This window comes from Chenopodium album, chromosome 21, assembly GCF_948465745.1.
Source record: "Chenopodium album chromosome 21, dcCheAlbu1.1, whole genome shotgun sequence".
NCBI lineage: Eukaryota > Viridiplantae > Streptophyta > Magnoliopsida > Caryophyllales > Amaranthaceae > Chenopodium > Chenopodium album.
The window spans coordinates 4,291,277-4,310,600 of NC_137854.1; the positions used below are offsets into that span (position 1 = coordinate 4,291,277).

The 19,324-nt window shown below is 35.4% G+C and overlaps 1 protein-coding gene across 1 annotated transcript; it reads right to left on the bottom strand.

Annotated features, from left to right (window-relative positions):
• Nucleotides 1–1,832: 1,832 nt before the first annotated feature.
• On the bottom strand, nucleotides 1,833–17,306 carry LOC145602716 (uncharacterized). The gene is made up of 16 exons (XM_081658886.1): nucleotides 16,712–17,306; nucleotides 15,201–15,542; nucleotides 14,275–14,514; nucleotides 13,313–13,546; nucleotides 13,145–13,227; nucleotides 11,831–11,933; nucleotides 11,322–11,375; nucleotides 11,195–11,210; nucleotides 7,499–8,073; nucleotides 5,805–6,170; nucleotides 4,999–5,241; nucleotides 4,173–4,403; nucleotides 4,004–4,083; nucleotides 2,916–3,061; nucleotides 2,644–2,771; nucleotides 1,833–2,031 (listed from the first exon to the last, which is right to left on the bottom strand). Exons 1-16 carry the CDS (start codon nucleotides 17,225–17,227, stop codon nucleotides 1,882–1,884), a joined length of 3,507 nt encoding a protein of 1,168 aa, XP_081515012.1. The 5' UTR covers nucleotides 17,228–17,306; the 3' UTR covers nucleotides 1,833–1,881.
• Nucleotides 17,307–19,324: the final 2,018 nt, after the last annotated feature.

Consider the following 19,324-nt stretch of genomic DNA (forward strand, 5'->3'; position numbering starts at 1 on the left):
AAGCGTGGATAATAACTTTCAATTTCGTAATTTTTGGCCTTTTTTCGGCCGGAAATAAAATTTGATGAGATGTTTACCATGGTCCCTAATACCCTCCGGAAGTCCAATTGGGTCGGTGGAACCATCCAATATGCCATTAAATGGTCATATTACCCGTTCAGAACTTGTAGTGATTTCGTAAACTCAAACCTACCACGGAAGTTTATGAAAACATATAATAATCATATATGGTTAAAAACTAAATTATATGACCTCGTGATGTATTCCTTAGGGTCTCAAGACTTTTCGCCACTGGGCTCCAAAACCTCAAAATTTCATCAAAAAGCGTGGATTATAACTTTCAATTTTGTAATTTTTTGACCTTTTTTTGGCCGGAAATAAAATTTGACGAGATGTTTACCATGGTCCCTAATACCCTCCGGAAGTCCAATTGGGTCAGTGGAACCGTCCAATATGCCATTAAACGGTCATATTACCCGTCAGAACTTGTAGTGATCTCGTAAACTGAAGCCTCCCACGGACATTTATGAAAACATATAATGATCATATATGGTTACAAACTAAATTATATAACCCCGTGATGTATCCCTTAGGGTCTCAAGGCTTTTCGCCACTGGGCTCCGAAACCTCAAAATTTCATCAAAAACCATGGATTATAACCTTCAATTTCTAAATTTTTGACTTTTTTTTCCCCGGAAATAAAAATTGCCAAGATGTTCACCATGGTCCCTAATACCCTCCGGGAGTCCAATTAGGTCTGTGGAATCATCTAATATGCCTTTAAACGGTCATATTACCCGTTCACAACTTGTGGTGATTTCGTAAACTCAAGCTTACCACAGACGTTTATGAAAACATATAATGATCATATATGGTTTCAAACGAAATTATATGACCCAAAGATGTATCCATTAGGGTCTCAAGGCTATTCGCCACTGGGCTACGAAACCTCAAAATTTCATCACAAAGAGTGGATAACCTTCAATTTCGTAATTTTTTTTACCTATTTTCGGCCGGAAATAAAAATTGCCGAGATGTTTACCATGGTCCCTAATACCCTCCGGGAGTCCTATTGGTCGGTGAAACCGTCCAATATGCCCTTAAACAGTCATTTTACCCATTCATAACTTGTAATGATTTCGGAAACTCAAACCTACCACGGACGTTTATGAAAACATATAATGATCATATGTGGTTTCAAACGGCATTTTATGTCCTCGAGATGTAACCTTTAGTTAGAATTAGGGTTACAACTTAAAGTTTAATGTTTAGGGTTAAGGGTTATGCAATTAGGGTTTACAGTTTAGTGTTAGGGTTTAGGAGTAGGGTTTAGGGTTTTTTTAAAAAAATAAAAAGAACCAAATTATCGTGTAAAATGTTATCTACTTATCTATATTTTAAAAATATTAATATTTATACTCTGTATTTCCGTAAAACATTTCACAAGGAGCCACTCCCAAAACCCCCAAGAATCAATTCACTTAAAATACAAATTATGTTGCATCTCATGTGCTTGTACTACGGAATTGTAATTTCACAGATGGAACCCGCATAGCTGCATAGTTTAAAAGCTTGATTTGTTGTTCAAACTTGTATTGTTGCTGATATCATTAATAGAATGTGCTTCCTAACATCAATATTCTTGCATTGTTTCCTAACTAACCAAATTTTACATTGTTTTCACCCAGAGATCATAATGTACAACTAAACACCCCTGAGGCCTTGATTGTTTAAGCAAGCATCCCATTCCCTCTTATGAAAATTTGACTAGCAACCTCCAAATCACTTTGCTGCTAACATATACAAGAGATGCAAAGTATGAAATTATCTACATTACATACACAAAATATTGGAGATTTTGTAACAAGCGTGAAAGGCCTATTACTTAATGATCACACAATCACGGTTGCTCATTATAAAGCCATAAAGCATGCTCTTTGCTGCCAGGGTTTGGTTAGGGGTCCCGCAAATGATAACCTTACCATCGGTTCCAGGAGAAGGATCATGAACAATGACAGTTGCACCTGAAATCTGGTTCGAATTACAATTAGAACAATATAATAATTTCTGATCAATGCAAATAAGCATCAGCTTAGCACTAATGTCGAACTAAACTACTACGCCAACATAATAAAAGCAGAACATATAATAGAAGTAATAATGAACATTTTCGTGGGACAACAAAAGGAAAAGCACAGCAGTAATGCAGTTGCGAGCTAATATATGAAATTAATGCAGGTCACTAGAATAGTGCCAATAAGTTCCCCAGAAAAAAATGCCAATTTGCAGCTTAAAACATTAGGTTATCCTGGAAGAACAAAAGCAGATAGATTCAGATACATTCATGTAGAATTGTAGATTCCAGACCTTAAGTGATCTCGGTACCAGATGTCAGAAAGGATCAGACAGCGCAAGTCATCAAAAGGTTTTTCAAACAAGATTTTTGAGAAGGTAGTGACCAGAAATCTTTGCAGATTTAAATTTTAGACTCCAAGCAGCTATCTTTTGACATAAAGCAAAATGCATAATGCAGAAAGACAGCATCCAAGGTAATCACTTCAAGATACTATTCTGTTTAAAACACCCTTCCCAAATTCCAACCCACACCCTCAATGAAAGTAAGAGTCTAGAAAGGCTGATTACCTGTCTCAGACGAGACAGATTAGCACCACCTTCACCATACACAAGACCAAATACATGAGCAGGAACCACAATTTCGACTTCCGTATTTCTGATGACAGAACACTCATCCCCACTGCACAAGCAGGTAGCTCAAAAGCATTAAAAAGGAAATTGAGTCAAACAACAATATACTTGCAATTTTCATACTCTTGCAGCTAATTTAAACGCAAAGATACAATCACATCATTAACAGATGAACCAACACAATCACAATTTCTTCCTTCAGAAGATACCAGCAATTAATATCAAATTATCAAAAGCCCACTTCAAACAGTTGCTACCAGCAATTAACATCAAATCATCAAAAGCCCACCTCAGACAGTTGCTACCAGCAATTAACATCAAATCATCACTCATGCAAATGTAGACCACGTTGTCACTATTACAGCAATTAGTACCTCTTATAGTCACTTAAGTAAGGCGTCAATCAAGAATATAAAGATCTAATTGACTCACTTGCACGGTAGCAATATTGTTGCCGTTACACACACAGATCAAATCATATTAGATACAAAAAAAAAATTATTCCTCTGCCACTGGTCTGATGATATTCAACTATGCCACCGCCATTATCTTTCTTATCACTACAATAACCCTCATCCTCCATCACCTGTACACCTCCATCATAGCAAGTTTGGCCTATTTATGCCACAAACTTGATTTATACCAACAGTAAAACAAATCTAGGCCAACTTCCTCAGGAATATTTCATGCAGTATAAGACTAAGTGTTTAGGAGGAGAGTAGTTAACCGGTAAAATTATTATTGCCCTTACAGGTCTCATATACTTCCTTGAGGTGGTGTTTTGATTACTGTCTGGAATGGATGAGAGATGATGGTCATCATGGTTTTTATTAATGAGTGATACAATTGATATGTATGGGGGTGTTTTTGGTAGTGTAGGGGGGTAGACAGTGGTGGTGGTGGTGGTGGTGGTAGGGAAGAAGATTGCGATCAGTGAGGAGTCTGGGCTGAAATGGAGAAGATGCAGATGATGGTATGGGTGGAGGAAGGGTGAGGTGGTGGTGCTAGATGTGACAATTGCAATGGTGGTGGGACTGCAGGAAGACGGTTGCAGTGCTGTAACCAGAGACTGTGCAAGGGTGAACAGCGTACAGACTAAATAGTACTTAGGAATGAGGGGAGCAAGTGAAAGAAAATATGCAGTATAACTAAGCAGGGGGAAAAAAACTTTACCAAAACACTCAGAATGAAAAAGGAAGATATTAATTTCCTTGCCATTCTAAGGTCTCTCGACTGCCTTTAACACTAGTGATGAAACATGAAAGAGCTACATTGATGAGATCCATATAGTACTGACCTGCCAAGTTCTGAGCTGCAAGATGCCATAAAATCTCCTCGATTTTTCTTAAATGTAGTCTGAGAATGTCCAAATGAACACTGTGATCAACAGACACCTAAATACTTAAGTTTAACTACAACCTAATGATAGATGACAAATCTAATAGTATTGACTAATGAGATCTTACCTCAGATGACTGAACTGTGGGTGATGACATGTCTTTATCATAAGAAATCGCACGGTTATCTTCCTTTGGCAAGGTAATTGTTGCCTGGACATGAGGAGGCCGACCATAAACATCATAAAGTGTGTGTGGTAGAAGAGGTGTATTTATCGCTCTGCCGGAAAATATGCTTTCCCTCAGTGTCCATGTGATTTGAAGCAGACATGTATGCACATCAGAATACTCACCAACTATCTACAAGAAGGCATTGTGTTCAATCTTTAAAAGGGGATTAAATGTGTCAACAAGGCATATCCAGCGCATATATCATGGTCTATACGCTTTGCAAGCGTAATATAAATGCCATAAGTATTGAAATCAACAGAAGAAACTGATGCTAGGAAACTTACCTTTCTTAATACTTAACTCGTAAAATAAAAGAGGGGGGGGGGGTGTCAAGTGCATTGATAAGAAGCAAGAAATACCAAAAGAGATATAGGGGATAAGACTAATGAATTTTGCCTTGGTATGCAAAGAGTATTGCCACTTTTTGCTTCTTTGCTATAGGAGTGCGCCCCGGGTCGGGGGCGAGGGACGGACAAAATTGTCAGTAGCTTGGGGACAGCTATTCATGTCATAAATGGGGGACAAAATGAGCATGTAACATATTATCATTAAATTATTGGTAACAGAAGACAACTTTCATCAGCATTCTTTGCAAAGGTCATGTATACAATAGCAAAGAGAACTTAAGAATGTATAAAACAGATGATGTCGATCCCCCAAGATCAACAATCAGAATGAAAATGACACAGCATAGGCATCATCCTTCACAGATAGATAATCATACCTGTATAATTTTCTTACCAACCAAAGCAGCAGAAGTACAGTGAGTGTCTAATATGTGCACTTCAGCACCAGCAGTATCTTTCATATCCAACATGTTGACTTGACTGCATGAAATCAGAAGTTTTGCAGTCACAGAGTCTACTCTATTCTGACCTGCATGCCCAGATCCTGAGGCAGCTTCCACTAATCTTGTGAAAACACGGAGAGTGGCTTCTTGGGCTGGGGAATACTGACATTCCTTGTTCTAAAAATGACAAGCCACCATACATAAGACAAGAAGCTTATCAGAGATCAAGCTCACGCAAGTCTCTTACCCAAAAACACAATGCTGAATATGCATAACTTGTTACTTAGGCCTAAACTTTAAATTAATGATAATACTAGAAATACAATAACAGCAGAAGCAAAGATAAGAGAATCTGAAAAATAAAATATATTAAAAATCCCAGTTTTGGCAATTTACACTCTGTGGATGGATTTACCTCAATATCATCACACCCTTTACTTGCAAATTTTACATTTCTACAAGATATGATGAAAGAAGGAGCTCTAAAAGACATTAATCATTATACTTGTATATTTTGAAATACAAGTAGGGTATTTATCTAAACGTAATCCAAGTACAACTTATCATTTCGACATATTGAAACAACAAGGTGCTGAAATTGATAATAATGAGCAAGTAGAATATCAAATTCTAAAATTTAAAGTGTTAAAAATCTAGGATAGTATACATAATAATACCATGCAAAACTTAAAAGGGACAAGAAGGAACCAAAATATATATCAGAAATGTAATTAACAAACCTCCATAGCAGACACCATAATAACACACTCATCACTACCCACTACTGGGTCTAACACTTCTATACGAGTTCCTGTTTCCCTTTTTAGGGCTTTCATTATGCTCCCTCCCCAGTCAATCAAACCATCAGCCGCATAAGTGGGGCAAAGCAGCCTGAAAGCCACTTCTTTGGTCCCTGCAGCCACACAACTTTGGCCCCTTTCTCCAGCATCTGTATCAATGCTTAGATGTTTTTGTGCATGCAGATCATGTGACACCCCATCGGAAACTGAACCACAAAATTGACTTATAGCTCTTGAACTGTTTCCTTGAAGACAATATGTAACAGCAAGCAGTGCCCTTCTTACTGCCAGGGTATCACCTGTAATCTGTAACACATAAGTGCGTCTGAAGAATCAGTCAAAAAAAGAACTTATAACCAGATCTTATGGACACAACAAAAACAGGATCAGTCACATAGACACGAGTTCACCACATTTTACAACAAAAAAATAAATCAATAAAAGTGAGGTTTCTCAAGCTTATCAAGGTTTGGGGTACAATTTGAAGCATTTAGAATATTGGTAATTCTCTTCTCAACTATAATGGACGTATGGTCAAAACTATTTAGCCATGAAGATCTAAAGATGACATGTTGATACCATTAAAGCCATTAAAGGTTGATATGGGCCAGCATTTTCTCATTTTCTGTCCCTAACTGAAGTCTGAATGCAATGGTTGTGACTTTTGTGAGCTGAAAACAGTAGTTATCTCCTCTTCAACACCACTCTATTTGAAAATCCCCAAAATGGTTTGCTATGTGTTTGACAACAAAACAATTGTTAAATTTCGAGACAATATGAAATGGGTCCGGGCAACCCAAACAAGAAGGAGGAGAGTTTGGTCCACAGACAAGGCTTTGGAGCTTCCATACTAAAACCTATTGGCAATAGTAGGAGCTACTCCTCTACCTTATAAAGTGAAACCATCTCTCATCTGTCTCCAATGTGGGACACTCACAAGTGGGCAACAATGGGTTTCAACAGCAATGTTGCCAATATATGAGTTTACACATATCGTCAACTACAACCGATGTTATACATGAATTTGTTCAAATAAATAACCCAAAACCTAATCAACATGATGCACTGCAACTAGAATAAACTCTACAATCATTTTATAAATTGTTCAAATTATTATCACACTTCTTTGAAAAAATCTAAAATTAGTATCACACCTCATTGAAAATTTTAAGTACTCCCTCCGTTCCATAATAATTGACACACATTGACTTTATCATAACTTTGAACATTTTTTTAGCTATTACATAAAATAAAATGTTAAAAAGTAAGTTGATCTGGGATTTATTTTGTATATTTTTGGAATATCAAGTTTAATTTATACTAATACATAATTAAGTTAAAGGTGGGGAAGACAATTGGGACCAACATCCAAGTCCCTACTTCCCAATTCTAAAAATAAACTCAAATAATCAGATTAATTATAACTTGAAAACATAAATCATTCCACAATAACCACATTATCGGGATCGGCTACATGAACCAAATTCCTAATAACCAAAACTTAACGAACTAAATTAACTAAAATTCAGGCGTGGATCACAACAATACTATAATCATCGATTATAAAAATATTATTCCTAATTTCACTAATTGTACATCAAATTAAACAAAACAAAAAGTTGAAAAACACAAACCTGAATCAAATCATCAGAAATATCAGCACAAAGAGGATGCTCCTCCAAAGGCAAAACCCTAATAGTTGCACCCACAATTCCAACCAACGCCTTAATCTTCTCTTCTCCTTTCACCGTCAACAACCGGCAACACTCCGCCGTATTCTCTTCCAGAATCTCCCAAACCCTAAACACCGCCAACTGCGCCGACGAAACCTCGAATTTTCTCTCTCCTCCACCACCATTACCATCCCTCAAAACGAGAGTCTTATCCAAGCTTCCAGGTCCGACGATGTTGACGATACGCTCGTCGCACCCAGAAAGTGGGTCTTCCACACGAAGTAAGGTGAGACCGGTTTCACGTGCAATCTTCTGGGATATGGCACCGCCGTGTCCGATGACGGCGCTGCCGGCTTGTATGGGGGAAAGCAGGCGGAATGCCACGTGTCCTTGAGGTGGTTTAAGGTGGGGTTTACGGGTGTTGTTCCCGGGTTTTCCGGTGGGTTTTTTGTGGGTTTTTTTCATGGTTTTTGAAACCCAGAATTGTTGTGGAGTATGGAAGGAGTGGAAATGAAAGGAAGCGTATGTCAGGGAGACTGAAAAGAAAGGTGATCAGCAGAAATTAAGGACGTGTTATAAAATGCGCGGGAAGTGTGACTACAAAATATAAAAAGGTTTGTGGATACTCCCTACCGTTTATTTAAGTGATACATATTGATCAGCACATAGTTTTAGGCAATTTAATTGACTTAAATAAAATAGGAAAAATACACTTTAATAATCCCAACTATTGGCGATTTACCTAGAATAATCCCAACTAAGGATTATTTTCTAAAGGTACCAACTTTGCCTCTTATTTTCTTCCAGAGGTCCCAATGACCGGTAACCTGTTGAAAAGGTAATTTTTTTAATTTTATTTTAATAAATGACACGTGTCAACAAGTGATTAGTTTAGAATTTAAAATCTGAAAATAAATAAAATCATAAAATTAAAAAAAAAACAGAAAATTAAAAAAAAAAAAAATCAAAAAATCAAAAATTTTAAAAAAAAAATCAGAAAATGAAAAAAAATTAGAAAATTAGGAAAAAAAATAAAAAACAAAAAAAATCAGAAAATAAAAATACAATTAGAAAATTCATTAAAAATAATCAGAAAAGGATAATAAAAAAACAAAAAGTAAAAAAAAAAATCAAAAAATTAAAAAAAAAATCAGAAAATAAAAATACAATTAGAAAATTCATTAAAAAAAAATCAGAAAATGATAATAAAAAAACAAAAAGTTAAAAAAAATCAAAAAATTAAAAAAAAAAATTCTTTATAATTTCTGATTTTTTATATTTTTTATTAATTTTTTGAAATTTTTCTAAGTGCCTTATTTTTTTTGTTATTTTCTGGATTTTTTTAGTATTTTTTGATTTTTTTTTTAATTTCAAATTTTTTATTTCAGATTTTTTAAAAAATTTCTGTTTTTTTATTTTCTAATTTTTTATAATTGTTTTATGTTTTTTTTAAATTTCTAATTATTTTTTGTTTTTTTATTTTGGACCAATCGTGTGTTGACACGTGGCATATGACTTGTTACAACAGGTTATTGACCCGTAGTTGACCGGTTGGGTCTACTAGAAGAAAATAAGAGGCATAGTTGGTACCGTTAGAAAATAATCCTTAGTTGGGATTTTTCTAGGTAAATCGCCAATAGTTGGGATTATTAAAGTGTATTTTTCCAATAAAATAAGAGGTAAGTGGGGTAGTGGTGTATTAAAAAATTGTTAAAGAAAGATAGTGGGGTTAATAGTTTATTGAAAAGTAATATATGTGAGAGGAAAGATATAATAAAAAAATAGTAGTGGGTTTGGGTGGGGACCATAAGAGGAGAGAGATATAATATTTTAATGTATTGTTTTGCCAAAAAAGGAAATGTATCACTTAAAAAAACACGGCCGGAAATGGAAAATGTATCACTTAAAAAAACACGGAGGGAGTATTTGTTTTAGGGTCTGTTCTGATTTACTGAGTTGAGCTGAGTTGAATTGAACTGAACTGAATTAATTGGAGCTGAACTGAACTGAATTAAATATTTTATGAGGGGGGGATAATAGGAATTGAACTTAGGTGAGATGAACTGAACTGAACTTAAGCTAAAGAGAACAGGTCCTTATTCCAAACTTTGGAAAATAGTTTTTCAAATTAAGGCAACTTGATTTTTATTTTTTTTTTTAATTTTTTTTTACTGAGTTTAATTTTACACCTGTCGGTAAATAAATATTGTAATATCGTTAACGTTTAAGGAAAACGAATTGGAGTCTAATATGTAGAAGGTGAGTACATAGAGTTTTATACTCAAGATTTAGATGCATGCAACGTGGACAAGGGTAACTTGAGTTTTTTCATTATTAAAGTGGTTAAGTGTTTTACTCGTATTTATTTATTTTACTCAAAAGGAATAAAATATTGTGGTTTTGATCTTTAGAAGAACAAATTTGAGTCGATTTTGCAGAAGGTAAGAGAAAACGTGTTGTCAGAAGTGAAAACGTATTTATATTTGAATAAATTGTGGTCACACTCTTTAGGAATACAAAGTTGAGTCGATTTTGCAGAAGGTGAGTGAAAGCGTGTTGTCAGAAGTGAAAACGTGTTTTTATTTGAATAAATTACGAACTAAAAGGATTTAGATGTACGCAACGTGTGCTTAAATTTTCAACAAACTTTTACAACTCATAATACAATAAACACCAAAAGCACTAAAATTTGGCTTATACATATGGTATAAATGCATATAACCAAGGCAAATTTTGGCTTATATATATGGTATAAATGCATATATTGTAAAATGTTTTTATGTTTTTTTTTTCACTAGGATAACTTGATTTTTGCTATGAAACTAAAGTGGTTGATTAATTTTCTTTTTATTCAATTAAAAAACGGAATGAATTAATGTATATAAACCAATGCTTCCGAAGATGAGAGAAAATGTATTGTCAAAATAGAAAATGAATGTAAAGTTTGAATTGGTTCGAGTAATTTACAGTAAGATTTAGATGCATAGGGAGTGAACTTAATATTTTAACAAACACTTGGAGTCTATTCTGATTGATTAAACTGACATGAACTGAACTGAACCAAACCAAACCGAATTGAATAATTTATGAGAGGAGGATATTAAGAACTGAACTGAACAGACCCTTGCTTGTAATACATCACATCAATCAACATTGAAAATGCTAAATTTTTTGAAATGTAAGATTCATTTTTAGAGTTCCGAATTTGAACACCAATACATTAAAGTTTGGCTAATGGATGTATGTAATAATAAGAGTATCATTTTGCCATTTTTTAATCACATATCTCTAATTTTCCTTTAAATTTGCATCTTTTATTCACCCATTCATTTGATTTACAAATGTTTCCTATTTCTATCGAAAATATGCCAACAGTAAAGTTAATAATTTACGATGAAAAGAGTCAATTAAGGTTACAAACTAGTTCCACCAGCTAGCATTAGCTAAAAGCCTACATTGAACACTGGTTGAGTGGTAGGAGTAACATTTCTAAAGCTAGCATTAACTAAAGAGGCCACCCCCTCTTCAATTGTTAATTTGCAATGATATACATTAAGTACTCTGCTACTCTCTGTATTGGCTCCCTCAAGTGGAAAATATCCTGGCTTTCTACATTGACACATTTAGCAAAAGAATATTCTCTCCTATCTTATTTACAGAGATCCGCGGGTATCTGCACAAGCGTGATAGCAAGAGCCTTTGACAGTCATCGAGCAGCCATAATAAATGCCTGGAGGAGGCTCTGAGCTGCTAAGGTCTGATCAGGTGTCCCGGATATAAAAACCTTCCGATCACTCGCCAGGCAATGATCCTGCACTTCAACTTTTGCTCCTGAAATCTGAGCCAACAACATGCAAGATATCAATACTCAATATTGTCCAGCAGTAACATGCAGCCTATACATATCTCATCAGGAAAAGTACTCTCTATCAACTACACAAATGGCAAATAGATAGTGATAGTCAATGGAGACAAGGAGTTCGAGCTTCAGTTCAAATGAGATTTTTTTTGTCAAAAAATAGGTTGCTTAAATTCTTGGAAGGCATTCCCATGTGGAAATAAGCACCAAAAAATCAAGCAGTGAGCTAAGGATTCCATCGTTACCAAAATTCAAATGAGATTTACTGTCAAAAATAAGTTGCTTAATTCTTGGAAGGCATTTTCATGTGAAAAGAAGCACCAAACAGTCAAGCACTGAGCTAAGGATTCCATTCCATTAGACCACCATTGTCTTCTTACAATTCGCTGCCCATTCCCATTTAGAAAAAGAATTCAGAATAGGACAATTATTACCGTTCGTATACGAGATAAATTACTACCATCATCTCCGAAAACAGCACTAAATATGTCTGCACGAACAGATATCTCCATCTTCGAATTTGTCACAATAACAGATCTGTTAAAACCGTACAATCAGCCAAATATATAAACAAACAGAGAAAGGCTCCTTTTATGATCACATCAACAACATATATACACATTGTCCAGAAACAATCTTTTTCAAGCCATGAATATGCTAGAAGTGCCAACTATAGTTGACATCTCTTCAGAACAGTGTTATCATCTAATGAAGTTTTTTTATGCAGATACTCCCACAAAAAAACAGTCTCCTTAAGATCAGATGCCACAATAAACAGCTAATGTCATCATGAGCAGTAACATAGCTCAAATATTATCAAAGCAAAAGGCTATACTGAGTTTTTAAGCATGTAACAAGGAAATTGGAAAATTGAAAACAATTATTGATACATAATTCCTGTTGATCCATCACAGTTAAGTGTTTCAGATAGACAAGGACACATGAAAACAAAAGCCTTTTTTTTTTTTTTTTTTTTTGGAAAAAAAAAAAAAAAAAGCATTTTAGTCTTTTACCATAGCATAAAACAGTGAGCAATAGAAATACCCACATGGCCACATGGTATACACCTATAATAACTTTGAGGCTTATCTTATATTGCAATGAAACTCTCAAATCGGAACAAGAAAAAAAGGCAATGTGGTTTAAATGAATGCACAATGAGAGGGAGTAACAAAATGATTAGACTCTTATCACTCAATTCCTAGAATAAGTAATCCCAAATTCCTAATACAATCTCTTGAGACTAGTGAAGGGAGAGATAGGAGAGAATTGTGTACAGTTGCACAGAGGGAAGTGCTGTGTTACATCTTGCTTACAGTGAAATCAATGAGCAAAGAGCACGTATTAAGTAGCATGTAACTTAATGCACAAATTTATATACTTCCTCCGTTGCCATTTAGTTGACGCGTTTGATTTAGGCACATAAATTTAAGGAGAGGAGAGAGAGTGATAGAGAATGAAAAAGGAAGTGGAGTAGCTTGTAAATGCAAGGTAAAATATTTACCCAAAAAGGAAACGTGTCAACTAAAAAGAAACTTCCTAAAAAGGAATACGTGTCAACTAAAAAGAAACGGAGGTAGTAGATTACAAAACTTTTTTCATAAATAAATTCCAAGATTTTTAGGCTGTGGAAAACTGGGAATAGGATAATACAAATGCAAATAGAAGCATAGTATATCATGTAAGGCATCCAACCACAAATTTCATAAAAGCAACTAATCTAGCATGTAGCAATATATATGACTAACCTGCCATGTTCAGAATCACCGGTAACTGTTGTGAAATCTCGTGAATGTTTTATACTAGCAGAGCGGCTGTGTCCACTGGACAGCTGTAAGCATGCTCAACTTAAGACCCAGAATACAAAGACAATGGAAAACATAAAGGATAGTGAACGAGAAATAGTCAATTGTCACCTCAGAGTGCTGAACCTTAGATGGCATGGAGCTATTAGATTCATCAGTAACTCTACAGTCTTTCATATTCTTTGTTAAAGCAGCTGTTTCGTTGAGACACTGAGGCAGATTGAATAGTTTATGTGGAAGTAGAGGTGAGTTGTTCTTGGCTGATATTGCGTCAAAAACACACTCTCTCAGTATCCAACTGACTTGAAATAGAGCAATTTGCACACTAGCATACTCACCATCTATCTACAAGCAGTGACCATGACCACATCACCCCAAGTTTAGTTGGTTGAGCAAACAAAGATATACTCTGAAAAAACTAACAGCAAACAGTAGAAAGCACGGAGGCAAGCAGGAATAAGTAGCTCAACTTGAATCAACACAATCAACAGCGTAGGAAAATAGTTTTTTGGGCAATAAATGGTTAAACAATTGCTTCTTCACATGAAATACTAGCCACAAGGGCCTTACAGAATAAGAGAGTAGCTCTCCGGTCCTAGATGGACACAAAACTAACAAGGCACCAACTACTAGACAAAGATATACCTAACAACCCTTGGAATAGTGACGGAGTACATATTGACACACTCACTTTCCAAAAACATGAGAGGTTTCCATGGGATTTACAAATGATTGTGTGGTCAATGGTTAGATCATGTTGAAACTCTGATAGTTTGAACTGCCTACTAAGCTTGGAATGTTTTTTTATCATGTATAAATATTTCAGGTATGCAAATGAAAGTTGCATACCCATCACATTGGAGTTGATTTGGTATGTGGCATAGGCATGAACAGTTTACAAGCAAACAAACTAGTAGAACATGACAGACATTTTAGTATTCTTACATCTTAGCAATGAAATCATAATGACCAGGTCAAATGATATTAGCTAACCCATGCAAAAGAAATTGGAAACTTTCTTTTATAAAAAGTAATTATAGTTCAGAGAAGTTCAATCAGCCTTCTAGGATCACCTGTATAATTTTATCGTCGGCAGAAGCACCGGCATATGTGTAATTTTGCCCCAAAATTTGCAACGTAGCACCAGTTGCTTTTGGTATACATGAAGTGATTGAATCCCTTAAAACATTTAGGTGACCAGGTTGGCTGGGCTGAATCAGAAGTCTGGCAGATACGTTCTCCCCTGATGACATTAACCCATTAAATACACGAACAAGAGCATTTTGTGCAGAGGAATGTTTTGACTTCCTGTTCTATAAGTGAGGAAACGAAGAAAGTATCAGTGAGAAATACAGATGGAACAGCAGTTCTCAGCTACTTTCTCCTCTAATTCTAAACCATTGATCAATAAGTTCTTCAAATTCACACTTTGGACATCCTCCAACATATAGGAAGAGATACATCATACATGTCAAGTTGTCAACCAATAACCTGATAGCCTACACTATCCCTTATACCCACCATACTTTCTCTTGGCGAAGGAAAAATAAACTTAATTTGCATTGACTACTGCAGAAACACTTATATTGGTGCACACATGCATGTGTTAGTGTTCAGGATTGTGGCAGTAAATGTGTGAGCTTGAATCGGATGGATAAAGAAATTAGCTTGTATTTGCAGGTGATGTATTCAAATGAGACTTGCAAGGGAGAGTGTACATGGATGAAAATATAGGATTCATTTCATGATTTATGCTGCACAAGCATGTGTAGTGTGGTCACCAACTCAACATATAATTGATTGATCAAATTAAAGTTCTGAGACATTAATTTTCTCAACGCCACTCAATCAAGATCAAACTAGGAATGACTTCATGTTACATAGACAACAAATTAAAGGCCACAAAATACTCAAGAGGGTTTATAACATAATTGAAAATTTTAGATCTCAATTCACAGTATGTAAATTCCTCCAAAAAAAGGAAGAAAAATGTCAAAACCTCAAAAGCAGAAATACTGATGACACGCTCAATGCTGTTATCATTAGGAGCAGAAAGCAGTATAGAAGCCCCAGTTTCCTCCTCGAGAGCTTTCACTCTTCTCCCTCTGAAGCCTATCACAGCACCAGCCGTCTCCCATGTACAAAGTAATTTGAAAACCACTTCTGCTACATCTCTTTCATTCACTATGCCATTATTAGCTGCATCACCCATCTCCGTTTTCATGCTTGGACGTAGGACTGCAGATGCTTCATTAGCTTCTGTGATTTGCGAAGTCCTCTGTTGAATAAATCTTGAAACAGCTAGCAGAGCTTTCTTTACAGCTAGACTACCACCACTAATCTACAGTGAAAAAAAATTCACAGGTGACATAATAGGGTTATAAATATTCATCTCCTCAACTGTGACATTTCCGAACCCAACTAGCTAAGGATTCATCATATTTCATTAAAAATTAACTAATTAAGTGCCCTTTACAACAATTGTTTACTTTCCTTCCTCCACCACTCCATTTAAAACAGAGACTCATAATCTATAACTTTTGAATGTCTGACCATAATCTATTTTTAAAATAGAAAAGTGTGACAACTAATCCAAATATCTTATAACGGTATTATTCAGCTAATCAAGTAATCAGTATATTAATACTTTAATAGTAAAGATAAACCTGTCAAAATCAACCCAACCCGACCCAAATATAGTGGTTTTGAAGAATATTATGTGACCCACAACATGATCTTATTTGAAACCAAATAACCCGCCGGCAGACTCAAGAATCAACATATTTATTGTTAATGAAAAGTAAAGAACATTGGTAGAGTTTTCTACACAAAATACCTTTAGTTATTAGACAGTTACTATTGTAAGGTTTAACATGGTCTTGGTCAGACTTCAACTGTGGTTGGATTTGGCTTTAAATTGGAGTACTATATTTGACATGGAGAAATTCCAAGTTTACTTCATGAAAGTTGCAAATCAAGTGGCATGTGTGTAAATATTTGGTTAGAAGTGTTGTTGACTACATTCATCATAATTGATTGTATACTTACAGTAGAATTTGTAAAAAAATGTAATGCTGACTACACATCAAGAATGTGGTCCTAAATATTTGTTAATATTGTACCAATTATGAAAATGGCATGCATTCCAACCAAATGTTCACAAATACGCCCACTTGATTAGCTCTTTTTGTTAATCCGAGTAGGTTCTAGTCATGTTACTCATGTATACACACTCAAACAAACATGGATATACACAGTTACATACAAAAAAACATTCCAAAATCCCTTAATCAGTCGGGTCGAACCAGAACCCAAAACATCAACCAGCATTGTTCAACCCGAACTCGAAAAGTATCATCAACAAAATGACCCAAATTCAAATATCTCCCTCCAAACATTCAAATTTACATTAATTGCAGTATCATGATCAATCCCAAACAGTTTATTAATCAAAAAAACATCAAAAATGCTAAAAATTGTAACAATTTAAAAAGAAAAACTCAAAATTACCTCAATCAATTCATCATTAAAACCAGCACAAGGTAGAACCAACTCATTCGGAGCAAAAACGACGATTCTCCCACCAGTCTCCGTGCTCGTCTTCTCAATCCTTTTCCCTCCAGCACCCATTACAGCACCAACCAACCCAGGTCCCACCAGCAACTGACACGTCACCTTCCCACCATCAACCTCCGGTAAACCCACCTCCAACATCCGGTCAAAAACCCTAATCAAACCCTCTTGCGCCGCCGAAACCGGCACCTCCAAGTTAGCAACCCGCACCTTCCGGTTAACGATACTTCCCCCAATTACATGGATGAGTCGCTCTTTACAGGACGATGAAACGACGTCGTCAACACGAATTCTGGCGGAGGTTTCTCTTTCGAGGTTCTTGATGATACCACCGGCGTGACCGATGACGCCGCCGGCGACACGTGTAGGGCAAAGTAGCCGGAATTCGATGTTTTCCGGCGGAATTGTGGGTTTGTAAGAGTGATTAGGTTTTGGATTTTTGGTGTTGGACATTACAGAAATTTGTCAGAATAATTCTAAGGGATTTTTGAGTAAAGTTATGAACTATTGGAGTATGAAGATGGAGGGACTGAGGGAGTAAGAACTGAGGAGAGAGTACGTGTTTAATGCCTTTGTGTTTAAATACAAGGATGGTAAATGACAATTATACCCCTAAGTATTATGAATTTGTGATGACAAAATTTGTTTAGGGACATTGTGGAAGGAATTTTTTATTTTTCTTTTTTGTTTTTGAGGGGAAGGAAATTGAATGGAAGGTTCCGATGATACTTTGCCTCCTTTTTGCGGATAATAGTCTTTCTTTTTCTAAAAAGAAAGATAGTTATTATGAAATTGAAATGACAAAAGTTTTCGTTTTTGATTCCTTGTTAATGTCATTTTCGAATTTTCTTCCCTGTTTAGATAATATGTTACTTTGATGACTTTTTTGTCGCTTTTTAAAATGCAATAGTAGTCATAGGAAATTAAACAATGTGAGTTACATTTTAATGAGTCCAAGGCCAGTTTAAGATGTTATTTGAGTATATTGTTATTTAGAGGGAAGTGATTAAAAAATAACTTTATTTGTTTAGAAAGATGAGGACAATAAGGGGATACAGATTTTTTTTATGAAAAAACACGTTTCGCTCCAAAATAATAACTAGGGGTAAAAGACATTTTTTATCCTTAATGGAAGGGAAGGAGGGGAGGGGGGAGGAGAGGAAAGATATAAGAATAAGTAATTTTCTTATTTATCCTAATCTAATCCCCAATTCACATCAACAATAGAATAACATCATTTTTTATCTTGTCTCACCTACTATTTCTCTATGAATCTATGATTATCCCATCTTTTTATGATCCTTATTAGGATCCCTCATACCAAACATCCCATTATGAAAAATCATACCAAAATGATAAAAGGCTAGTCCTCAAATTTAAGTTTGACTTGTTTGGTGCATCTAAGAGATAATATTTGTCATTATTATTATACATTGTGAGGCAATTATGAGATGAATACTTGTCATCTTTCATGCACTTAACAGCTACAATTAGCCGATTTGGTATGCTCGAGTGTAGAAAAGTCAGGCTCCTCAGCATTCAAGATACTGACCCTGAATTGGCTCGTCACTCATTGTGGTTGGAGTTAGTGGCGGATCCACTAAGGCACAAGGGTTAGCACATGCTACCCCTGAAAAAAAAAAAAAAAAAGAAAAAGAAAAAAAAGTTGATCAAAGAGACCTGTTTTCTTAAATAACTGGTCTCTTTGAGCTGCTGTCCACAACTGCGACCCTTTCCATGTTAAAATAAAAAAGGCCTGTTATATAAAAAACAGGTCTCTTAGGTTCTGAATTTTTTATTGAACCTGAACCTGCTTTCTATGTAAAAATAAAAGAGACCTGTTATATATAAAACAAGTCTCTTAGGTTCTGATGTTTTTTTATTGAACAGCTTTCCATGTCAAAAGAAAAGAGACCTGTTATATATATATAACAGGTCTCTTAGGTTCTGAATTTTTTTTTTTAAACAAGTAACTTTTACTTATATTTGTACAACTGTTTTTTTGAGAGACTCTTATTTAAGGTTATAAAAAATTATAAAGTTATAGAATCTAACAAAATGGATTTTTAAAATTTAAATGATAATATTAGTATATAATACTCCGTATAAACCTTTTTTAATTTTAGTTTTTTCCCCTTATTATTCTATGCTACCCCTAGCTAGAATCCCTGGATCCGCCACTGGTTGGAGTCCTGTTATAGAGGGGTTTCAGCTTAGAAGGCCACTAACTATTTCACCGTTACTGTTAGATTGAGTGAAGGACTGCAAAGACATGTCAATAGATAGAAGCCGTCTAACCGTCTCTGAGCCTATGGCCTATGCTCAAGGATCAAGCTGGTTAGATTCACAAAGAAGAGGCAAACACTGCTAGTCCAATAACACACGTAATTTTAGTGACAAAAGACTTGCACAATTGCACCGTCATCATGTTTTTTTTTTTTTTTTTGACAAAGAGACCTAACAAAAAAAAACTGAAAGAAAATCAAAAAGACCACGACAAAGAGCGACGGCGACGAGCTTGCCCTGCAAGCCAATGCGCCGGTGAAATCC